We start from the raw sequence: 25,964 nt of genomic DNA on the forward strand, positions 1-25,964 counted from the left end.
GTCCTGTCCTGATTTGCTAGTAGATGGATACCAGTGACTAGAAGTTCTTGTTGCATCATGCAGAGACACAGAAGCTAACCAAAGTCTCCATCTTCTGAAATGACTATAGGGCACCAGAAATCTCCCCATAACGAATACATAGAGGTTCTTCCATGCTCACCTCAAGAGAAAAAGCAGCTGGTCTGGAGGATACTGGAGGGAAAAGCTCTTTCATTATCTGACATGAGGCAGCAATGATTCCTTACCGCTGGACACCAAAGGACACCTTCTCAAAGAGGAGGGGCCCAGGGTTTGGGAAGTGGCTGAGTCTTCCCTGCAGAAGACCACAGAGTAGTCAAGAGCAGTGGGCACTGTTTCTGCAGCAGGGACAATGGGAGGTGGTTAGGACCCTGCCCTGCTAGCTGCTGGGCTTTGGAATGGAGCAGTCCTCCATCACCCTCAGTCAAGGAGGTGATGGGTTTCAGAACATGCTACCCCCAAAGAGGGCAACTTGGCATTTGAGAAAACAGCAGATGCAGGAAGGTCTCTCTCACCTTTCCATGTCTTTACCCTTTTCCCCCAAGGCATAAGATCATAAGATCTAGGAAGGATTTTCTGACCTTCCACTAAAATAAATCATAAGACCCTTCTTAGTGGGGTGCCCTCCCTATGCCCAGAAGAAAGGAACATTCTTATCCCTGAAGACACAGGATCAAAGGAAAGAATCAGAACTATAGGCCTGGCTAAGTTCCCCTAAATGTATTCCTCTTGGATCACACCCCTTTGTACAATTACATTTCTCCATAATTGTCCACTATTCATCAAATAACACAAAAATATACAAGTTTAACTGTTTCTTTGGGAGGCTTCAGTTCTTGATGAAGTCTATATCATGTAAAATTTTAATATAGTTTCTCTGGTTAAGCTGTCTTTTGTCCTAGGGACCTCAGCCACAGGACACAGGATGGGGAAGGAAAAGGAATTTCTCCTTCCTTACAAAGGCCAAAGTAGCATACCAGACAAGCCATCCTGGATTTCAAATGCTTCCGCCTCCACTGTCTCAGGGCATCACCTGCCTGGTGGGCCAATCTTTAGTAAATCCCCAAAAGAAAAAGATTTCAGTCTCTCCCTGTCTGAGGAATTCCAAGGTAAACCTCACTCTTGAGCTACACTGGAAAAAAAGCTCATCTCTTGCTAAAGAAAAGAAAAAGCACAACTTCATCCAGAAGGAACACTGCTGCATATCGAGGGCCATAGTCAGAGGGGGTTGACACTACTGTCCAAACCACGGGCAGTGAGGCTGGCTATCTCACAGAAACCCTGTGCTATTTGACCCTGCTTTACTAATCCGACTTCATTTCAATCACATTAGACTTTTTTTTTTTTTCCCATCTGTTTTCTCATGAGAAGGTGGATAACAAGCCTGTAGCCAAGAAAAAGAGAAGGTAAGCAGGAAAGATCTTAATGCAAAGGAGGGACATTTAAATAAGCCTCCTTTGCAGCTGTATCCCAGAGCAGTCAGGCTGAGGAGGGATTGAAGAAATAGAATAGGTAGAAGGAGACGAACAGGGAATGAGAGACTCTAACTTCCAATCTAAAAACTCCATGAACACCCTTCCCTTCAACCTCCCAGGCCTGTTTTTTTTTTTTTTTTGTTTGTTTGTTTGTTTGTTTTTTTAATCTAGGCCTAAATTCTTAAAACATCCAATAAAATTGTAGAGTATCTCATTTGCTTACAGAATGTATTTATAGACTAAGTAAAAGAAGCCTAGAGAGAAATGTTGTTAAAGATCCATGATATGGGAGCAATCTAATTGACTAGATGATAGCAGCAGCAGCTATTGACTAGATAATATCAACCTGAAGATTCTAAGAAGAACCAGATCTCTGTGGCCCACTCTGTGCTCCACCATCAAAAGAATCAAGTTCATTAGGCTGATGCTACCCGTATGCTTTCATGGTCCCCATTTACATAGTTTCCTTTAAAAAAAAAAAGATTGAGACCCCAAAGCATGTCTGAATCTCCATTTCCTGTACCCCTCTACCTTTGAGTGCGTATCCTGCTCTAGTGTTTGTTTTCCTGAATAAATCTTGCTGTCCTAAACAAATCTCCACTTGTGCATTTTTTTTCAAAAAATTTTTTTAGTTATAGATGGACACAATATCTTCATTTTATTTATTTATTTTTAGGTGGTGGTGAGGATCGATCCCAGTGCCTCATGCATGTGAGGCAAGGGCTCTATCACTGAGCCAAAACCCCAGGCCTCCACTTGTGATTCTTTTGACATATCTTTCTGTGATGTAGGTCAAGAACCTGCCAGAGGGATGAAAGAGTTGAGATCCCCTTTTCTCTTTTGAGGATCTCTTTGGACCCCATCTAGTGACAAGGAAACAAAGTCTAGAAAGTCTCGGTCATTTACCCTTACTGTGGATAAGACAGGTGCTGAATGGGAGGGCGGGATTTCACATAACATGAGGCCCACCTGCGCTTGAAGGTGGGCAGTGCTAATATATCTACTTTCCTGCCCTTTGCCTTCATCATACGTGCCAGACAATTCAGAGTTGAGTATGTGGAATTGCCAATTGACAGAATGACCTAACCCTGGGGAGACAAACAAGAATCGAGGTCACATTACCCATCCCAAAGAGGCCCCCAAATCCTCTTATAATCACAATATTACTTTCAGAACAGGATCCAGACCATTGTCTTTTTAAATATTTCACTCACCAAGAAGCAAGCAAACAATAATCATGTCTGAATCAATGTCTTAAATTCTATGCTAGAGGAAAACAAAGACTCTTTGTGTTGAATTGGATAATCCCACTGAGCCAATTTGCAGGAGACCAGTCCTATTCCTTTCTTTTCTGAGAGGGAGATTCTTAAAACACCTTCCCAACCACAGTGACCATCATCTCATTATTGTGTAAGACAATAAGACCTTCAAGAGGGAGTGGAATATACAAATATTAAGATACTCAGCTATTCTGATTTTTACCTTTTCACAAGTCAATTTTTTAAAAATAAATATTCACAGCCAGGCACAGTGGTACACACTTGTAATCCCAGCAACTCAGCTCACATGTTTGAGGTCAGCCTCAGAAACTTAGTGAGGCCCTAAGCAACTTAGAACCTGTCTTCAAATTTTAAAAATGGCTAGAAATATAGCTCAGTGGTAAAGCACCTCTGGGTTCAATCCTCAGTACCAAAAATATTTACAAATTTGATTATATTCAGATATTTGTTCCTAGCTAGGGACCCTCTTTTATTAGTTCTTTCCTCTTGTAAAATAAAGACAAAAATCTACTCTCCCACATCCACACCCTGCTCAGTAAACTACTTTCTGTTGACATATATATAAGATTTCCTCAGTCCTAAGATATATATGTTTCCATATGTTACATTTCTGAAATTAAATGAGTCTTACAATTAGTGTAAACATTCAATGTAGTGTTTGGTCAAAATGTTGTTTTTAAATAAAATATTCTAGAAACCAAAAAAATTTTTTCCCTTGTGGTTATAAAAATCTCTTCAGAAGGTAAGTTCCCCCTCCCCCGGCCTCCAGTGAAAGGGCTGGTATTCTTGTTCTGAGCAGGTAAAGAAGCATCAGAAAACATACCAGCACTGGGTGTGGTGGCTCATGCCTGTAAACTCAGCCTCTCGGGAGGCTGAAGCAGGAGGATCACAAGTTCAAAGCCAGCCTCGGCAACTTGGTGAGGTCCTAAGCAACTAAGTGAGACCCTGTCTCAAAATAAAAAAGCAAAAGAGGGCTGGAGATGAGGCTCAATGGTTAAGCACCCTGGGTTCAATCCAGAGGCCCAAGGCGGGGGAGGGGGTGGGCAAAACCAAAAAGAAAGAAAAGAAAATATACCAGCACTAACAACTAAACCTGGGACTTCTGAGATCTCTCAATAGCTGCTCTTCTCACTAGTCTGAGCTGTCCGGCCTGCATTCTGATACCAGCTCCTCCAAGGGCTTTGCAAATTCCAGTTAGTTACTTTGACCCTACAAGCCTCAATCGGCCAATTGGTAATGAAGTAACACCAATTTCATAGGTCTGTTAGGAAGTTACCTTACATCATGCATGTCATCTCAGCAGTGTGGTAGAGGGTGTGGTACATGTAAGCGTTCAATAATGTGAGCTATTATGTTAACTGATAAACAAATGATTACAGCAAGGAAATGAGGCATACCCAGGAGTTAGCTTCTTAACAGGCTAGAATTGGTTTAGAGAAAGGTAAACGGAGTAAAAGACCATGCTCTTAGAGTTGGGGAGAAAAATGAAAAAAGGTAATGATGTGGAAAAGAGAGTGAGAAGGAAGAAGAAAGGCACAATGTGTATTTATGGAAATTTTGATTTAAAAAGTTAAAGAGTAAATTTTGACCTAGCAATTTACTAGACAGGATATATAGAGTCCAGAGAGCTTCCTGACTTCCTGTCTCCAGCATGACACAGATTTTTACCCTGGGCAACAGCTGATTGGTCTGGAAGGGATGCATCTTTACAAGATTATGACATTACATCATGTAGTTCCTTCCGGAGACTTTAGTCAGGAACTCTGACATCTTGATATTACCAGATTAGATGCTAAAACAGCAAGAAAATGACCAGAACTTGAGGGAAAAAAAATTAATGTATCCAACAATTCAGATATGGCAGAAGTGAAGTCAATGTTCCAGAAAATTCTTCCAAACCAAGGGCAGTTGTCTGGGGAATGCGTGCGTAATCACAATGGTGCTGTGTAAACCCAACTTTTACCCTTAAAATCTTTGACTCTGGAAAAACTGGAGAAAATGCAGCAAGCAGCACAGGATACAATTCACCAGCGAGAAATGTCAGAAAAAGAACACAGCAGCAAATAACCCATTGATGAGAACTTACCATAGGGAACACCCTACCTTATCTACCTACCACTTAATAACTAAAAAAATCTTCTGAGGCTGTATGCTGAAAGTAGTATTTAATAACACTAGTAAAATTCATAATTCATATAAATGAAAATAAAATCCCCAAGATTGGTAAAACTTGTGAATTTAAACAGTGGTTTGTACTGCCAGGTGTGGTGGCACACACCTGTAATCCCAGCAGTTTGGGAGGCTGAGACAGGAAAATCCCAAATTCAAAGCCAGCCTCAGCAAAAAGCGAGGCTCTGAACAACTCAGTGAGACCCTGTCTGCCGCAGTCTGGCTGGGCACAAATCACAAGCCACTGAAGCAGGAACAAACTTTATTTTTGAACTGCAGGAAAACACTTCACACAGCTCCCGGGGAATCCTCCCAAACGCCATGGGGCTCGTCCAGGAACCCCCAGCCGGAAATATCTCTCCCGGAAATCCCTCCTCCTGCACTTCCCCAACCAATGGGAACTCTTGGGGAATCCCCGGAAATCCCCAGGAGAACTCCAAAATAGTGTGAGAACTCAAAAGTTGAGGCACAGGCGGATAGTAATGCCTCGCCTGTCAATCAATACTGTTGGCAAAATGCCAGGGGCCATACAGACTCGGCGGTGGCTCTCAGCACCTGTCTCTAAATAAAATACAAAAAAAAATAGGACTGGGGATGTGGCTCAGTGGTCAAGTGCCCCTGAGTTTAACTCCCACTACCCAAAAACAAACAAACAAAAAACCAGTGGTCTGTGTTGACCACAAGCAGTTAAAACTTTGAATCAAATCTTACAGAATTTTCCTTTTACTCATGTTGTTAGAATTGCAAATTGTTCTTCATTTCTACTGCTATCAGTTTTATACTTACAGGCACAAGTGACTAATTATAACTTTTATATACAGAGGATCTTTACATGTTTATTAAATACCAGAATTTGAAGATAAAAAAAAAAAACACACATACACTTCAGATGAAGACTTGTCATAGATGTGAGTCATGATTCTGTGTTCCTAGGTTGTCCAGTAGCCAGGTTTCCTCTGTTTTGTTGCTCTACCATCCTCTGAAATGATGTTTTTATCCAAATTAATAAGTGTGGCTCTCCAGCATCAGGTCTGCTATCCAGATGTGGGAAAGGAAATAGATATGAATTGGAAAAACCATCAACTTCTGTCTTAAGGACATGACCCAGAAGTTGGACATGTCACTTATGTTCACTTCCCATTAGCCCCAGGCCCACAGTAAGCTGTAAGGGAGGTGGGAACTGTGGGCCAACTCACCCAAGGGAACAGGGGAGAAGAGCTGCCAGGGAAACTGCTACAGAGAGCAGGATCTCATCCTAGAGACCTTAACCAGCAGGAGCAGAACCCAGAGGGCTGGAGATGGGGCCACATTGAGTTCTTCCCCTCATAGAGCAGTTCCCCCTATGAACCATAATGTTCTTTTGTTAATAGGTGAAGAAGAGACTTCTAAATCCATCGAGCCAATAAATGGTAGACCTGAGCCTGATGCCCAGGCTGTCCCCCGAGTTATTACACGGCAACCCCATTGCTTCCCTGTCACACTGACTAGGATGTGTGTGGAAAACTGCCCACCAAGAAGAAAACTGGGTTTCATTCTGTGAATGGCTAATAGGAAAATAGTATGCCTGATTCAGCTAAATACCTATCGTTAGATATTTAATATGTATTAATCCTCTATTAGAAGATTTCATTCTTACTTTCACTGGGCGGGTTACCTAGATGGTAATATAATCGGCACTCAGGGTTAATATTGCTTGATCCTCACACTGGTTTGCACCTGTGGCTTTCCTTTTGTTGAGGATGATATGTCAAAAGGGGGAAGAGGTGGATGAGAATTAAATGATGAATGGGAGGAGTTCTTTATTCTAACTCCATTAAAAGCAATCCCTGCACCTGGACAAGCACAGAGCAGATTCACTAGCAGGAAGTCAGCATGGCAGATAAGTCCAAATTTATTGAGTACATTGATGATGCTTTAGAAAAATCAAAAGAAACTGCACTTTCTCGCTTATTCTTCACCTATCAGGGGATTCCTTACCCAGTTACCATGTGTGCCTCAGAAACTTTCCAAGCGATGGACACTTTTGAAGCCAGGAGCGATGACATTGTGCTAGCATCTTACCCAAAGTGTGGTAAATAGCCAATCATTTCCTGTAAGCGCATTTTTAACAATGAGTAGGTTGGAGGTGGGTGCGAGATAAAGTGGGACGAAGACAGTTCATCTTTCTATGAAGCTGGCTGGATACCAGTGAGGAGGGTTCAAGAAGGCTAAAATACACAGGTGGTAAGATCAAAAGCTAGAATAGCTGGGTTTAAAAACGCCCAGTGTCTGAAGGAAGAGGTCTGTGTAAATGGCATGGTGGATGATGGGTGGTGGAAGTGTGGGGTGATGGGGCTGCAGAGGTGAAGCAGAAGGTGGGAAAGTCCAGTTGCCATGGAGCTTGGATAGTGGTAGAGATTTTCATCTTGGTTTTTGACCCAAGGCAAAAGCATGGCTGTTTCTGTAATTTATGTAATGATTTTTGGATCACCGGTTATTTTTCAGGATCAAACATGGATCCTCCAGTTTCTCAGATCATTTTTACAAAAGTCCTTTATCAACGGAGGATGAGATATTAAGAGTCTAAATTACCCTTTTTTGATACCATCTATTTTTAATTCTTTGAACTGTTGCTTATTAAAGTCAGCTTCATTTAATATTTCTCTTTCTTGTACCCACTGCTGGGTTTTGATAAAAATCAAAATTATACACCCCCAGCACCACCAAAAAAAGAAAGAAAATTATATTCTCCTTTGGAAAATATTTGTTAATTTAAGGTAAAATAATACATATGAGATATAATAAACAACCATTTCTAGAACAACTTTTTTTTAAGGACACATTTTAGATTCAAAAAGAAGCATGTCTCTTGTTAAAGGAGACATCTGAGAAATAACTTAAATTTTAAAAATAAATTGGATATTACACTAATATTAGTAAATGCTGTTTATTACAAAATGGTTTCTTTCTATAGCCTAAGTTATTTCAAACACAGGAGAACTAAAGCTACCCATTGGGTAATGGTTGGACGTTTTCTTTTTTCATTGTACATTTTCATTTTTATCATGAATGTACTAAACCCACATGCCTTTGTTATATTAAGATTCCTTAGTGAGCTTTTATTTTCTGGATTTTATTATAGGTTCAAATTGGATTCTTCACATTGTCAGTGAATTAATATTTGCTGTTTCTAAAAAAAAATATGAATGTCCAGAATTCCCAGTTATTGAATGTGGGGACTCAGAAAAATATCAGGTTAGTACAACAGACTTTAAACTTGCAAAAAATTATCATAGAAGGATTTCTTCCTCATTGGAGATTCCTCAATGCTGAATTCCGTTAGAATAATGGTAACAATTGCTACAATTTATTGTGTGCTTGCCATATCCTCAGTGCTTTCTAGCTATTATCTGATTTTATCACTAAAACAACCTTTATTACCATTTCACAAACAAAACAACTGTTAGAGATTTACCTAAGGTTAAGAGGCTAATAAGTACCAGAATTTGAACCCACGCTTTCTGATTTGAGCTCTTAAAGATTACATTGCATGCTGGGCTCAGTGGCTCACGCCTTTAATCCCAGCAGTTTGGGAGTCTGAGGCAGAAGGATCTTGAGTTCAAAGCCAGCCTCAGCAACTTAATGAGGTGCTAAGCAACTCGATGAGACCCTGTCTCTAAATAAAATACAAAATAGGGCTGGGGGTGTGGCTCAGTGGTCAAGTGCCCCTGAGTTCAATCCCTGCACCCCGCCTCCAAAAAAAAAAAAAAGATTACACTGCATAACCATCCATATTATTATTGTTATTTTAATGTAGTGGGGGAAAGTAGACTAAGAAACCTCTGGAAATGAACTGAAATTAAAAAAGCTTCACCTCTGAAGACACAGACAAGGGCAGGACACTATGGGAATCATTTTTGGTCTTTTCCTCACAAGACATTATTTTTTATTTCCCTAGCTCAATTATGATCTGGTGTTTATGTTTGAGGGATGGGAAGGGGCCAAGTGATAGCTTAGAGACTAGGTCACTGCTGTGTAGGAAGGCATTAACAACTCACCCGACCTGGTATTTCTCACCTTTCCAATACTGGGACTTGGGTGTGAGTCAGGATGTTCTGCTCCCTGGCAGCTTAGGGAAGGCAAGAAAGTGGTAGAAGTGAGGACATACCTGAGGACTTTAGTGCTTACACAGAACAGGAGTGAGGAGGAGCATCCTCTCCCTACCCCTGGACACATCAGAATGCAGTGGGAAAGATACGCTGTATTTAAGGGGACCACAGTCTCAATAAAACTTCAGAAGTGCTCACCACCAAATCTCCCACCAGGCAGACAAAGCTGTTACTATAAAGAAAGTCATTGGACTGGGACTTAGGGAACAGCTCCTGGAAAGTGACTGAGACTCTTACCACGATGACAAGTACAAACTTTAGAAATTGGAACCTAGATAGCCCAATTCCATGGATTGGGCCCAAATAGCAGAAATAATTGACCGGGAGTGGGGTGGGGAGGCAAGTGCCAAGTCCTGGGTCTGGTTGGTGGCAAAGGAACATCAGGAGTCATCAGAAGGACTAGCAGGCACATCAGGCCTGCAGGTCCCACACCTGGGAGGGTCATCTGCACTAAAGGACAATTGGTGGAGGCTCAGTCAGGACAGGTTCAGACATGCAGGCAGGATGGGTGGACAGGAGATTTAAGAAGCTTTTTTTTTTTTTAATTGGAAAAACCAATGAAAAATCCCATTAACTTCTCCGGGTCCTTGCAAAACCTTTCCCCTAATGACCGTGCTTAACATCAACCATTTGAAATGATGCTAACACATGTCTAGCTTTCCAGTTTCTCTTTTAAAAACTTATTATGTGGGTCACAGGTCATCTCACTTGTTGTTATGTACCTTACTAATATAACCTTTCTTATTGTATTTGCTTGTGTTATTACCTATCACTGAGATAAGCAGGTTCTTCTTAAAATTGAAATAGGAGGGCTGGGGGTATAGCTCAGTTGGTAGAGTGTGTGCCTTGCATGCACAAGGCTCTGGGTTCAATCCCCAGCACCAAAATAAGTAAATAAAATTTTAAAAAATTGAAATTGGGTTTGGGATGCTGAGTCATAAGTTTTCACATTTTTTATTGTTTCTCTAGGAAAGTCTATTTTAATTTCCAAACAAGTAACCTCAAACAAATCTTTTCAATTTACAGAAAACCTTTCTAGAATGCATATATTTCCTGAAACAAAATAGTCTTTACATGGCATAGTTTGGCTATACTATACATTTTCATAAACACAGTATTATATAATTATCTAATTTTGTGGCAGTTAACTGTCATTTTCCCTGGGGATATATTTCTAATCCTTTGAATAACCTTACTATCTCTCATGTGTCACAGTGTGATTTGGGGCCATGTAATTTAGTAGAAACAGTACTCTATCACTTAATCTGAAAATTACCACCTGTGTAATTTTACACAAAGCATTTAAAATCTAAAAGCCTGGTCTTAATCTCTAAAATGGGGGTTTCAATATCTACTTGAAAGGATTGTTGTGAATGAATGTAAAAGTACTTCAAATACTAAAAAGTACAATTTGATGTAAATAAGATATGATCACTGCTAATCACCACTTGGACCCAATTGTTGACTTAAATATTGTTGACTTAAATATTTTGCTTTAAAAAATCTCATTTTTTACTTCCCTTCTTGAGTTGAGGTTTGTGCCAAATGTTTACAGAAATAATTGGCTACAAATGTTCAAATATCATTTTATCACTTGAAAAAAGTAGGTGTACCGTAGCCATAGCAAACAGAATGACCGCTAAACATGTGGAACTTAAACATGAAAACTTAGTGTCATCCCCCACCCACACCATGACATGATCTAAAGGTCTGATTTTAAGTTAAAACCCTTTATCCTGGCAGATTAAATAGAAAACTTGATTTCCAAAATTATCAGTAGAGATACATAACAGAAAAAAATCAATCACCAGGGCTGGGGACATAGTTCAGTTGGTAGAGTGCTTGTCTCGCATGCACAAAGCCCTGGGTTCAGTCCCCAACACCACACACACACACAAAAAAAAAAAAAAAAAGAATCAATCACCTTATAATTCTCATACTGACAAGAATTTCTTTTGTAATATATTTCCTAGATATTTAAGTAATTCTTTGGACTTTCAAGTTCTGTTGGATTATTTATTTATATATCTATTTTAGTTGTTGATAGACCTTTATTTTATTTATTTATATGCGGTGCTAAGAATCACACCCAGTGCCTCCCACATGCCAGGCAAGTGAGCTACAGCTGAGGCCCAGCCCCAGCCCCCTATTGGGATATTTGCATGGAAATTTAGTTGGTTAAAAAAAGATCTAGATGTTAAAAATGGATTTACAGAAGCTGTGGGAAGACTTGAATATTTCCATTAAAAGAACTTGAATGTGAAAAGCTCCAAATAAGTGAAAGAGCTGATTGCAAATTGTAAACTGTCTTGAACAAAAGAGATTTGAAACAACTGTAGAAAAAAATAAAAAAATATTAAGCAACAACAAACATTGGAAATTAATAGGCAGGATCCAGCAAGGACATTTTATTGAATTGCTTGCAGGGGGAGCAGGAGAAATGAAGAAGCAGTGATAGTGGTGCTTGAAGCTCTTAGTTAGATACCACACCTAGGGGTGATTCAACACACACACACACACACACAAATGCACAACACCTGCTCTTTCATCTTACTTTGTATGTTTTAAAGAGAATGAAACAGTTTCCGTCACCAAGGATTTTGACAACTCACCTCCATTATGACAAATTACCTGGATCCATCTTGGAACATAAAGTCAAGGTGAGTGTCCCTTCCTACTGGTATTTGAATTTGCAATTTTTATGTGTATATATTGGCTGGTTTTTTTTTTTTTCCATTTGTTTTTACTGTGGTACCAGGGAAGGAACCCAAAGTCTTGTATATGCCTGAAAAGCACTTTACCACTGAGTTATACTCTAGCCCCGTAGCTATTAGCTTTTTGAGAAACATGATGAGTTTTCTCATAGAAAGCTGATAATCAAAATGTGAGATTTAGTATTTCTTTTGCTGTTGTTTCTTTTTTCAGATATATTTGCTATGGTTATGTTCAAGTCCAATGCGTTTTTGACTAAGATATAAGACAAATGCATAGAATGAAAGGTGTAGCATTTTGTAATCTGTTTTATACAATTAGTAGATTTCAGAACCCCACTAGACTATTTTAGAGTGTTTAACAAAAGAATACAGCCTAGTAAGATGAGCAGAAATTTTCCTTTGATTATTTCTGGTTAGCACTCCTTGCCTGAGATCTGAAACTATTTTATTTCTGCATTTCACACACAATAACAAATTTCATGCCATGCATGCAGAACTATTTGTGCTTTGGCTAGTCTCATCATTTGTTGAAAAATCTTGATTCATTAATCTATTTCTTATAATTATTAGTTCTTACCTGGTCCTTTTTGTTTTCTGTTCCCTGGTCTCCTCCTGCCCCATTCTTTTTTCTTGGTGCCTCTTTTCTCTGTCTCAGAAGGTAAGAATGAGAGTGAGTTAAAAATCAAGATTTAAACTTTTGAATGCCACAAAGAAGAATGGGAAATAGTGAAGTAACGTCAAAGAAAGGAAAAGAAAACAGTTGGGTTAAACTGCCAGGGGTGAGAGACAAGAGGAATACAGGAGGAAAGAAGAGTAGGATGGAAAACATTAGGAAAGTGGGAACTAGAATTAGCCACCTGTGGCTACAATACAAGAATCCTGGGAGCCTAGAATTGGAAAATACCTTAAAAATGGTCTACTCTATTCCCAGTGGGTGTTTTAATTCCATTAAGTGATTGTCTGGACCAAGACTGAGCACATCCAATTATAAATCCTCTATTCCCTAAATTGTACTAAGCCAGCTTTGTACAACTCTGTAAAACAGTTTTTCCTTATGTTGAAAATCTACAAAATTAGAAATAATACTTTAACGTACAATTTTCTGTTTATTGCAGTTAACATAATCACAAATCTAGATGGCCTTTTTTTTTTCCTCTTAATGATTTCATTACAAACAGAGCTGAAGTAATTTATAATGCATTTGGTCACTTTCTTTTCTTTCTCTCTCTCTCTCTTTTGTAGGGGGGAGAGTTACTGGAGATTGAACCCAGGCTTTGCTCTATTACTAAACTACATTCCTAGCCCTTTTTACTTTTTAAAATTTTGAGACAACTCTGGTCAAGATGTAGAGGAGACCGGCCTTGGATTTGAAATGTTCCTGCCTAATAGCTGGGATTACAGATGTGCACCACTGCACCTGGCAGAGTGACTCTTCAAAAGGATACAAGGGCGGGGCTGGGATTGTGGCTCAGAGGTAGAGCGTTTGCCTAACACGCATGAGGCACTAGGTTCGATCCTCAGCACCACACAAAAATAAAGATATGTGTCCACCTATAACTAAAAAATAAATATTAAAAAAAGATACAAGGGCAAGAAAAGAGCAACAGATGGGTTAAGAGGTGGATGCTTAGGATTTGTCCATACTCTCGCCTATTGGCTTTCTCAATTCAAATTCCTGTCTTTGTGAAATTATGAATTACTGCAAACCAAAGTGTTCAATGAGTGTCAGTTAAAGCCTCAAACATAAAATCCTTCAAATGACAAGAATATACTAAATTTGGATAGGGGGGAATGGTAAGCTTTAAATCAGAGTCAAAACCCCAGCCCATTTATCTCTATTCAATTTTACCCTGTTATGGCCAGCACAGTGGTCCACCCTCTTTTAATCTCTGCGACTCAGGAGGCTCAAGCTGGAGGAATGCAAGTTCAGGGCTAACCTCCATAATTTAGTGAGTCCCTGCTAAAATAATAATAATAAAAAAGAAGAAGCTGGGGTGTAACTCAGTAGGAGAGCACATGCCTAGCATATGCGTAGCCCTGGGTTGATTCCCTGCACGGGAAAATTTTTTCCCAAGTAAAGGGACTGACCCAGGGCTTTGCACATGCTAGGCAAGCACTCTATCACTGAGCCACACCTCCAGCTCAGGGAAAAAAATTTATACTGTTAGCATTAGTTCATTTTTTTAGATGCACAAGGTGTTTTGGGATCCTATTTCCCTCTCAGTTTCATATCATCTACTGATTTGATAGAAATAGATCTGAATCTTTAGGTCAATCACCCATGAAATTGTTAACGATGGTCCTCTCAGGATAAAATAAAATTCAGATAGGTTTATATTCATTAATGATTTAGCCTCCTTTGCACTTGAGTACTGGTCAGCTTTATATGCCTAATTGCTCCTGCTTCCCACTGACGTTCTTCTATTTTCATACAAGCAATCAAAAGCAACTCAAATCTATTAATTAGAAACCATGTCCAAAAACCCTGCTCTCAGCAGTGCCCGTATCTGAGTGGACCCAGGTTGCCCCCTACTGGTCACTGCCTCCTCCTTTATGTTGCCTTGAATCTATTTAGCCAGCTGGAGAAGCTTGGCCTACATGGAGGTCAGAATTGCAATTGGAACTTTGCACCATCTGTGTCTCCCACACGTTCTGTAAGTGAAATGACCTCTGCCTGCTTCTAGTCACCTGAGCTCTTCTGTGTGACCTAGAATACCCAGAGTTTTCACCAACATGCTCAGTGACCTTCTCCAGAATCCTTGGTTTGAAACACAAAGTATCAGATTGGAAGCCAGAATACTGGGAGAGCCGCCAGGCACCTTACCACAATATTTGATTCTCTTTCAATTTGCTCTTTACAGTGTTTATTTGGCTTTTTATTTTCATCCAAAAAAACTCTGTCATCGTCAGAGAAGACAGAAGGTGGCAATTTAGTGGTTCTTCTTCATCTACATCACCGTCTTGCACAAACCTCATACCTTGGTCCCCAGACAGTGCGCCTTGCCATTCTTTGATCTTCTCCACCAGTTCTAATCTTATGGTCTTTAAAGTTATTTTGCAATTTTAATTTTATTTGGGGGCTTAGCCTTTCACAGGATACTCCTGTGACTCCTCTGGTGCATGTGCTCTGTTTTCCTTATTTCTATCATCTGCACACACGTTTTTACTTTCTGAAGTCATCCTTAGCCAAGGCCCCCTGCGACCACATCCATCTTCCTTGCCTTCCTCTTTCTTCCTCCCCTCTGCCCAGGCTTCCCCATCTGTGACTTCTTTCTGTCTGTCCTTCTTTCTCTCTCTCTTAACACAATTGTGCAAAATATACATCTGGACACAATGACACTGCTCTCCCTTTCACTCTTCCAATGTCCAAAACGTAGACCTAAATAAATTAACTTGGTTTTCACTCCCCAGATATTGGTGATATTCCGCAACCCTAAAGATACAGCGGTATCTTTTTTCCATTTCCACAATGATGTCCCTGATATTCCAAGCTATGCCTCTTGGGATGAATTCTTCAGACAGTTCATGAAAGGACAAGGTATGGCTATTGGTAAAAGAATCCTCCTTATTTCAAAACCGATGACCACCTATATATGAAAACTCAAAGGTGTTTTAGAGTAAGAAAGAAACGTTTTAGGTAGATCCAGGAACTAAAAAGTTGCATTCAAATGAAGTTTTATAGCACCACTAGTTCTGGGCATCAAGAAATTACAATGCATTACTGATTTAAAAATAAGCTGGACAATTCGTATGTTGACTAGGAGTATTGAATGGCTATGGAACAGGGGGTGGGACAAGGTCTTTAATGGAGTCACATAGAAAAGCATTTCTAGTTCAGTCTCTTAATCACTAGGTAACACAATGATAAAAACCAAAAAAGATTTTTTAAAAAACCCTGACTCAGAGTAGCTACGTGTAAGACATTTGTTTGCCAGAAAGGAAGTAAGTTTTCATTAGAACGTGTTAATATTTTACCTCTGGTCATTTATAATCACAGTTTGCTAGTGTCTACCAATCCTTCAGGCACTAAATTAAGTGTCCTATGTGCATAATTTCACTTACATAACAAACCATGAGTAAGGCCTCATTCACAGAGGATGAAACTAATAAAAAAAATTAGATTATTTGCCTGTGGTACCGCTGATTATAAGTGGCCATGAGTACAGTGGTGGAACAATAAAGACTTTCATTAATAGTATCTTCTTTGAGTCTTTGCAGTGTAGTAGAAGAAAGAACTGACGCCAGATGACCCTAGGGGAGAAGTTTTGTCAGTTTACTTTTTAAAAAAAAATTTTTATTTATTTTTTACTTTTCAGCGGACACAACATTTTTGTTTGTATGTGGTGCTGAGGATTGAACCCGGGCCACATGCATGCCAAGCGAGTGTGCTACCGCTTGAGCCACATCTCCAGCCCTGTCAGTTTACTTTTAAAGAACCATTTTCCTTCTTTCTTGCTTTCTTTTCTTTTCTCTTCTTTTTTTCAGTACTGGAAATAGAGGCCCACTATCACTGAGCCATACCCCCCAGCCCTTTTTTATTTTGAGACAGGACACCACTAAGCTGCTGAGGCTGGCCTCAAATTTGTGATGTTCCTGTCTTAGCCTCATGAGTTGTTGGGATTGCAAGCACGCACCACAGCATTATATTATTATATAGAGAGAAATGATAATTACAGTCAAGCAAATGAACACATGCATCATGTTACATAGCTACTTTTTTTGTATGTGGAGACAGCAGCCAAAATCTACTATCCTACCAAATTTTCAGTGTACAATGTTATTAACTATCTAGTCCTCATGCTGTACACTGGATCGCTAGACCAATTCACAACTGAATAATTCAAAACTGCATACCTACAAGTTTGTACCTTCTGATCTACATCTTCCCATTACCTCTCTCCCTCACACCTGGGAAACACCATCCTACTCACTATTTCTTTTTATTTTTAGTCATAGATGGACGTAACACCTTTATTTTATTTATTTATTTTTATGTGGTGCTGAACCCAGTGCCTCACCTGTGCTAGGCAAGCACTGTACCACTGAGTTACAACTCCAGCCCCCCTACTCTCTATTTCTATGTATTCAACTTTTTCTAGGTTCCACATTAAGGTGAGAAAATATAGGTATGTGTGTATGTGTGTGTGTCTGGCTTCTTTCAGTTAGCAAAATGTTCTTCAGGGTCATTCATATTATTAGAAATAAGGACTGGGGATATAGCTCAGTTCACCAAGTGCTTCCCTTGCATGCACAAGGTCCTGGGTTCAATGCCCAGCTCCAATAAATAAATAAATAAATAAATAAATAAACAAACAAACAAATAAAAGTCACCATGTATTTCTTTGTTAAGGCTGAGTAATATATAATATGTATATATTATATGTATACATTATACACACACACATCAACCAAAAGGACTTTTTAAAAAGGTGATCAGCACAGAAAATGCTGTAACATCCCACCTGTGTGAACACTGGGCACAGTGCTGGCTCCCAAGCAAAGATTAAATATTGAGATTGAGAAGAGCAGAAAGAAAAGCCCATAAAAGGTACATAGGAAGCACCATTAATAATGCTTTGTTTTGGGGCTGGGGTTGTGGCTCAGTGGCAGAGCGCTTGCCTAGCATGTGTTAGGCACTGGGCTTGATTCTCAGCACTACTATCAATAAATAAAATAAAGGTCCATTGACAACTAAGAAAAAAAATTTTTTAAAGAATGCTTTGTTTTGTCTAATAACTCTTCACTAAGACTGTACAGATGCAGTTAAAGCAAATCTGAAATGTCACTCAATTAATGACACAAGAGAACAGTCAATGATGAGAAATTTGTTATGGGTGGGGCAACCTGTTTTAGGGAATCTTTGTCACCCTATCCATTCTCTTACCACAATTAGTTGATTGGCAGTGATAATATATGGCAGTGATAACTTGGATAGAAGCTCTGCCTTGCACATTTCTTAGATGCAACTTATAAAGGCAACTGAATGCACTGGAAACATCAGATTTGGAATGAGAAGGCCTGGATTGGGCTTCATCACTTATTATATAATAATAATTAATATTGGACAAATTACGATAGATACCAGTTACTAAGAAGTTACTACATGTCAGGTGGTATGACAAAACCCAGTATTTAACTTTAATTCTCACTATAATTATTAAGGATAATACTGGAGAAAAGTATTATCCTCATAGGATAATATTCTTATTATCCCCATCTCCTAATGAAGAAAGTAGAGGCATGGCAAGGTTACATAGCCATTAAGTAGTAGAGCTCAAAAGTAAACCCAGATTCACATGACTTTATACCTGAGTAATGTAAGCAAGACACTTGATCTCTCTGAACTTCAACCTCCTTAATTGTAAAGTGAAGATACGTATTCAGCCTTCAGGAGGTAAGACAGTATAGAGAATTCTGTTTCGCATTTTTCTACCTCCCTTAAGCAGTACCAGCTCTGTTGTCAGACTGACTGAATGATAGTAATACCTGTAGTGTACTAATGGTGTGGCCTTAAAGTGGTTACTTATCCTCTCCCTGATTTTTTTATGCACTGAATGTATAAATATGCTTTTTCAACTGTGAGTTTTGTGAAAAATAAATATACTTAAGTATTGACAATAAAACTTTAGCATTTAAATTGAGATTCTGTATATATGTAAAATACCCACCAGCTTTTGAAGACCAGAATATAGAAATAATATGTCTGCTTTATTAACAATTTTTAGGGCATAAATTAACTATCATTTTTACCTCAGTTTTGTAAAATTCCCTATATATGAAGTCTTTTTCCCTGTGTTTTTAGTTTCTTGGGGAAGCTATTTTGATTTTGCAATCAATTGGAACAAACACCTGGACAATGAAAATGTTAAGTTCATACTATATGAAGACCTGAAAGAGGTAAGACTATGCACATTGATATTCTGGAGCAAGACTTATTATAAGTTACAATGTGCGGCACATATTTACCAGGTCTGGTTGTATGGTCAAATATGATATTCAATTTTAAAATATTCCAAATATGCAACACACTACTAGAAAACAATCTAACCATACATAAATGCTTAAGTTGTTACTTAACACAAATAAAACAACACTTAACAACTTAAGAGTAACTGATTTATTCTTTCTTCATAATGGATAGTCCAAATTAGTAATGGAAAAAAATTAGGTTAGTGTCAGTTGATCTAATTGAATATGCATTTGATTGTGAATTGATTTTTTCCAGCTTATGTTATTTTTATTTCTTTGTTTGTCTATTTATTTTTGCAATACTGGGGATTGAACTTGAGAGCACTCTACCACTGAGTAACATCCCCATCCCTTTTAAAATCTTATTTTAAGAGCTAGGGTTGTGGCTCAGTGGTAGAGCACTCACTGAGCCACTTGCGAGGCCCTGGGTTCGATCCTCAGCACCACATAAAAATAAATAAATAAAGATATTGAGTCCAACTACAACTAAAAAATAAATGTATTTTTTAAAAAAATCTTATTTTAAGACAGAGTCTCATTAAATTGCCCAAGTTGGCCTCAAACTTGCCATCCTCCTGTTCCAGCCTTTTGGGTAGCTGGGATTACAGGCATGCACCAGTTACTGTTATTTTTAAAAAACTGTTTACTCAACATTGTTTTGGTCTGAGTGATACATCAATCTCAGGCTAGACAAAGTTCAGTGCTTTGGAGGAGCTTACTTACCAGGAGAAGGACGGAAGACAGAATGATAAACAATAAATATAATGAAATTGAAAATTTGAAAATGTACGTAATATGTGAGGAAAAAGAACACACATAACTGGTTAAGAAAGATTAGAAGTGCCAGCGGGTGGGGGATTAGAATGCTGCACAACTCCCCGTATAAAATAAGGTGGTCAGTTGGGTTCCTATGGGGGGATGTGATCTGAACAAAGCTGAGAAGGAGGTGAGGGAGTGGGCCAAATAGGTAACTGGAGGAAGAGCTTTGCAGGCTGAGGAAATCAACCAGAGCAGAGTCCCTGATTTCTTCACATGTGATTAAGGTACAGCAAGAAGGCAGCCAGGCCTAGGCCAGTAGAAGAGAATCGAGAGAGTCACCATGAGGGAGGAGTGAAATCATTAGGATAGCAGGACATTGAAATGACTCCTGCTTTCCTCTGAATGGAAAGGGAAGCCAATGGTGTGTTTTTAACAGGATCATTTTGGCTGGTATGTGAGTATAGACTGGAGCAAAGATAGTGCAGAGAGACCTGTGAAGAGGCTACTGCCCTAATCCAGGCATCTTCCAGGGAAGATGGAAACTTAGGCCAGAAAGGGGCAGTGCAGGTAGGAGAAGTGGTTAAATGCTGGATAAATGTTGAAGGAAGAGTCAATAGGATTTTCTGGTGGATTAGATGGAAGAGAAGATGTGGAGAGAAAGAGGGGTCAAATAAGACTCCAATGCCATCATGTGAGTCGGAGATGGCATTAGGTGAAGCAGGGCTGTGGGGAAAATCAGAGGTTTTGTTTGGGGCATGATAAGTTTAAGTAAGATGGTTATTAGCCTAATGAAAAGGTCAAGTAGGCAGTCGAGCATAAAAGTCTTGAATACAGAGAGTTGTGAGGTGTAGATAAAATTTGGGCATCACTGACACACAGATGGCATTTAAGGCAGAGATTTCATACCTAGGTGTAGAGAGAGAAAAGAGAAGATGACCAAGAACTGAGTCCTGGAGATGGCTGATATAAAGAATTTGAGAAGAGGAGGAATCAGTAGAGAAGCAGTTAGTGAGGTAGGAGGGAAACCAGAGTCCTGGATCCTCAAGGAAGAAAGTGTGTCAAAGGGAAGGGAGTGTGTTAAATGCTCCCTAATTTGAGTTCACACTATTTTCCTGAGATATTCTTATCAAAAGCACATGCAATTTAATCCACCTTTTCTGTTTATAGGATGCATTTATATTATATGGAAGACATTTTAAGTTAGTCTTTTCTGCCTCTAGTTTAAAATAATGCTTCTGGAACTTGTGCTTCATAGACTAGCAGTGTTGCCCCAGAATGTTAGTATTTCTTTTTTTTGGAAATTGGAAGGAGGTTGTTTGTACAAACAGATTTAGGAAGTGCTATATTACATAGCCAGCTCCTCTGGAGAGCCACACTGTAGATTGATCGGTACATTAAAGGCTCTGAGAGAGTCTAAAGAAAAATGATCTTGCCTTCATTTATCTCAAGGATTTTATACGAATTTGACCCCCATCACCCTTCTTTTTTCCCTCCATGAAACGTCTACAGCTGTCTGACAGTACATTAGCGTTTTGGAGAATACAGTTTTAAAACCTGTTTTAGAATATTTATGAATTTACGTCAGCCAGACACAGTGTTGGGTGGATCATGATTTACATGGTTAATTAGACAAGATAAATTTCAAGATTCTTTCAAGGTTTTTCCTTTTTTTCCCCCCTAGTACAGGGGATTAAACTTGGAGGCTCCTCTATCACTTAACTACATCCACAGCCCTTTTTATTTTTTTAAATTTTATAATGTATTTTTTGTTGTTGTTGTAGGTGGACACAATACCTTTATTTACCACTGAGCCCCAGCCCCAAGCACCCTTTTTATTTCTGGAGACAGGATCTTGCTAAGTTACTGAGGCTGGTCTCAAATTTGCCATCCTCCTGCCTTAGCTCCCTAAGTCACTGGGATTATAGGCATGCACCACTTTACCCAACTCCAAGCTTTTATGACTTTTAAAATTAGACTTATTTGGTGGAATTAAACATTAGCTACAAATAGGATTCTGAAGAAAGATTTGAATTAAACTCATATAAATACATTTGTTTCCTTGGGTGGTCTAAGCTGATGCTTTTTAATACAACGGATATCATCCTACATGAAATTCTAATCTACCTAATTAATGCTACTATCATTATTTATATTCTAAATAGTACAATCTAGTTCAGTGAGTGTCATAAATTGAAACTACAAAGTACAATCAATATAGAATATATTATAATGATATCTTGAATACTTACATAAAAGTATCAAAGAAATCTAAGAGAGAAGCAAATTAACTAGGGAGTTAGACTTTATAATCTTAATCCACTCTGATTAATAAACTTAATCCCCTCTGAGTTTCTCTTTGCACCAGTTTAATTTCCATGGAAAAATATTTATCCTTTAAATTTTTTATTTTCAGAATCTGACTGCTGGAATAAAACAAATTGCTGAGTTCTTAGGATTCTCTGTAACTGGGGAACAGATTCAAACCATCTCAGCCCAGAGTACCTTCCAAGCCATGAGAGAAAAATCTCAGGAGACGCATGGTGCTGTTGGCCCATTCCTGTTCCGCAAAGGTAAACTTGCTTTCATTTCTGGGGTATCATGTCACTTGGGGAATAACTTTGAACATAACAGGCAATCTCAATAACTTCATTTTCAGTAAGACAATTGCATTTTCCTCTTCCACGATAAGAAGTCTGGAATAGGCAGTGCAGAGCTGTTTAACTGGCAGCTCCACATAACCGTTTATTGTACCGAGTGCCTTCTGTCTTTCTGCTTGTCACCTGTGATGACACAGAGAGCAGCTGTACTCCACCATTGCATTCAAAATCCAGGCAGCAAATTGGTGCAGCCAATATGGAAAGTAGTATGGGGATTCCTTGGAAAACTGGGAATGGAACCACCATTTGACCCAGCTATCCCTTTCCTCGGTCTATACACAAAGGACTTAAAAACAGCATACTACAGGGACACAGCCACATCAAAGTTTATAGCAGTACAATTCACAATAGCTAAACTGTGGAACTAACCTAATTGCCCTTCAGTAGAGGAGTGGATAAAAAAAATGTGGCATATATACACAATGGAATATTACTCAGCAATAAAAGAGAATAAAATCATGGCATTTGCAGGTAAATGGATGGAGTTGGAGAAGATAATGCTAAATGAAGTTAGCCAATCCCAAAAAGACAAATGCCAATGTTTACTCTGATATAAGGAGGCTGACTTATAGTGGGGTAGGGAGGGGGAGCATGGGAGGAATAGACGAACTCTAGACAGGGCAGAGGAGTGTGAAGAGAAGAGAGGGGGCAGGGAGTTGGCAATGATGGTGGAATGTGATGGACATCATGATCCAAAGTATGTGAATGAAGACATGAATTGGTGTGAACATACTTTATATACAGAGAAATGAAAAATTGGGCTCTATGTGTGTAATAAGAATTGTAATGCATTCTGCTGTCATTTATTTAAAAAATAAAATCAATTAAGAAAAAAAAAAAGTCCAGGCAGGTTGAAGGAAACATCAAGGGAAAGAATCATGCGCATTATCTGAATGAACCCCCTTTAAAAAGAGCTTTCTGGAGGCGCCATTCAGGGACTGCTTACATTTCATTGATCACCTCTCTCTCTGCAGCAATAGTTAGAAAATGTGATTTAAACAACAACAACAATAACAACAAAACCTGGGCACATTGTTACCCAATTAGAATCAGGATTCTGTTTAAATGTAAGAGAAGAAAATGAGTGTTGGAGAGATAACTAGGTGTCCCTGACACACATGATTTATTGAGTTTCATCAAAGTACTCTAAATTCTTGTGCCAGTCTTTCTTTTTTCTTTTTTTTTTTTTTGCATATAATGCAATGAAAATATGTTATAACAAAACTTAAAGGCAGCACATGTAACAGCAAGGACACCTGCCAACATTGGGCATTTGATAGTCTATTAAACATATTGTTGGGATCAAATTTCATAATAAAAAGGATACGAAATCCCTAATTTATTTATTTATTTTTAGTTTTAGATGGACACAACACCTTTATTTTGTTTCTTTTCTTTTATGTGGTACTGAGGATCAAACCCAATGCATCATATATATGCTAGGCAAATGCTCTACTGCTGACCTATAACCCCAGCCCCCAAAATCCTCATTTTACAAATGTAGGAAAGGAGTCAAAGCTATTACTTTTCCTTTGTTACATAGCTAATAAACAATGGAGTCAGGAATAGAGCCTCATTTGCATTACTCTACTATACATTTTCAGTTGAAGACCCATTTTAAAAATCCAGTATGAAAGGAACGTTAAACACAAACCTGGCTTTGGTCTGATTCCTAACTACTCCTAATTTTTATGCCTTATTTTATTAGCTTTAAGGAGGGGAAAAATTGAACCTTTCTATATATTGTTAATCAAATACTATTCAGGATAGAAAAATTCTGAAGTCAACAAAGTAATAGTTTTAAATATTTCTGATTTTTTTTGTAGAAAATTCACAGCACAGAAAAAATGTGGAAAAGCATTAAAATATAACACAAAACCATTTACAAAAGTTGTCAAAAGTTTAAATGTTTCCCAACAAAGGCACATTTTCTCCCAGTCTTTTTCTGTTCATGTTTTATACAGTTGACATTTGTAAACAGTTTTGTGTTTTATTTCATTTCCTTAATATATGATAAGCCTTTCCTTGTGACATGAAACCCTCTATATCAACGTATATTTCAAAGGCTATGCAACATAGAACTTACAATTTCAACACAAACCATCAAAAGATCCTAAAGATAGAAATAACATACCCTCATGGTAGGTAGAATTATTAAATTTTTGCAAAATTTTCAGTATATTAACCAAAACCTGATAAAAATTGCTACTTTTCAAAGGGTATTTAAAGTATTTAAAAGACTTTAGAGAGGAAAAAAATTAACCTCACAAAGTGGAATTTTAGATCCCAGACATTGCGAGAGGAGTGGTGGTAGGACATCATCGATGATGAATCTTTTCTCCCCCACTGATGTCACACCACCTTGCAGGAGCCCCAGTGGATAGTGTTCATTTTACAAGGAAAATTATATTAGTTTTTAATGCTATTTTTTTTCATGTGTTCATTTTCACATTTCAAAGCTGAAATACTGCATGCACAAAAATAATAAAATCAGGTAGGGCATACCTTAAAATCATGAAAAAAATATTCTAACAGATGTCTGGGTCTGCCACGTTTTTTGTGTTGTAGGTGAAGTTGGTGATTGGAAAAACTTGTTCAGTGAAACTCAGAACCAGGAAATGGATGAAAAATTCCAAGAGCTCTTAACAGGCACTCCCCTGGGAGTAAAGCTGAAGTATGAATCATATTGCCAGGCTTGATTCTGGCCAAGTCAGCAGGCCTGAATGTTTTCTTTTCCTTAATCATAATTGAATTTAGATAATTATGAAAAATTCAAATAATTAAATAATGATAACATTTAAATCCGAATAATATAAATTCAACAATAATGATAATACCCGAAGTCTTTGAGCGCAAATTTAAGTTTGTTCACCTTTTGAAGAAAAGGTCCACTTATCTGTCCCAAAAGGACACTATTATTAATGTGTTATACTGGTTTCTTTTGCGGGGAGGGGGTATACGGGGATTGAACTCAGGGGTACTCTCCCACTGAGCTACATCCCCAGGAGATGGGGTCTCACTGAATTGCTTAGTGCCTTGCTTTTGCTGAGACTGACTTTGAACTTGCAATCCTCCTGTATGAGCCTCCCGAGCTGCTGTGATTACAGGTGTGTGCCACCGCACCAGGCTACATTGGGATTTTAACTTCCCTTGTGCTCTGAATTCACAAAAGGGCATTAGTAGATACTATCAGAAACGTGCCTAGATCTGTGTTTGAGCATAGATGAAGAGGTCTTCATGTGATGCACCATTTTTTGTACTTTCCTTGTAATTACTCTTACTTTTTCCCACTATGGATCAAAGCACTGGTAACTCTTCAACTTATTGTTGGGGAAAATTTAATTCTGACTCTGTATTGACATTAGTTGAATAAATGATATTATGTTTGATTCAAGAAAAATGCACTGCTCAACTGCTCTGTGTATATCACTGCAGAAGGCCATATGGAAGCTGTCAAGAAACTTTATTTTTCTATTGAATACATTAAAAATTTTTAATTTTTTAAATTTATAATTGAATTTATAATTTATACGTGGACACAATATCTTTATTTTGTTTATTTATTTTTATGTGGTGCTGAGGACTGAATCCAGTGCCATACATGTGTGAGGCAAACACTTTGCAAAACACTGAGCCACAACCCCAGCCCTATTGAATTCATTTAAAAAATATTTTTGGTGGTAATAGACACAATATCTTTATTTTATTTATCTATTTATTTTATGTGATGCTGATAATCAAACCCAGTGCCTCAAACAGGCTAGGCAAGCACACT

At 38.4% G+C, this 25,964-nt stretch overlaps 1 protein-coding gene and 1 pseudogene across 2 annotated transcripts; both read left to right on the top strand.

Annotated features, from left to right (window-relative positions):
* The first annotated feature begins 3,852 nt into the window (after positions 1-3,852).
* On the top strand, positions 3,853-24,993 carry Sult6b1 (sulfotransferase family 6B member 1). Of its 2 annotated transcripts, XM_048804544.1 has the most exons (8): positions 3,853-3,891; positions 6,908-7,013; positions 8,064-8,176; positions 11,661-11,750; positions 15,216-15,342; positions 18,607-18,701; positions 21,946-22,102; positions 24,758-24,993. In XM_048804544.1, exons 2-8 carry the CDS (start codon positions 6,929-6,931, stop codon positions 24,886-24,888), a joined length of 798 nt encoding a protein of 265 aa, XP_048660501.1. In that variant the 5' UTR covers positions 3,853-3,891; positions 6,908-6,928; the 3' UTR covers positions 24,889-24,993. The 2 variants fall into 2 exon arrangements, with proteins under 2 accessions (XP_048660501.1, XP_015335252.1); XM_015479766.2 differs by lacking the exon at positions 3,853-3,891 and having other exon boundaries at positions 6,593-7,013.
* On the top strand, positions 4,528-4,848 carry LOC107137132 (annotated as a pseudogene).
* Positions 24,994-25,964: the final 971 nt, after the last annotated feature.

Source organism: Marmota marmota, unplaced genomic scaffold, assembly GCF_001458135.2.
Source record: "Marmota marmota marmota unplaced genomic scaffold, marMar, whole genome shotgun sequence".
NCBI classification, from domain to species: domain Eukaryota; kingdom Metazoa; phylum Chordata; class Mammalia; order Rodentia; family Sciuridae; genus Marmota; species Marmota marmota.

Excerpts from the sequence above, each read along its gene's own strand:
- Sult6b1 (XM_015479766.2), top strand. The coding sequence starts at position 6,815 with ATGGCAGATAAGTCCAAATTTATTGAGTACATTGATGATGCTTTAGAA. Across the intron at positions 11,751-15,215 it reads TCTTGGAACATAAAGTCAAG|ATATTGGTGATATTCCGCAA; the intron begins GTGAGTGTCCCT and ends TTCACTCCCCAG. Across the intron at positions 15,343-18,606 it reads ACAGTTCATGAAAGGACAAG|TTTCTTGGGGAAGCTATTTT; the intron begins GTATGGCTATTG and ends CTGTGTTTTTAG.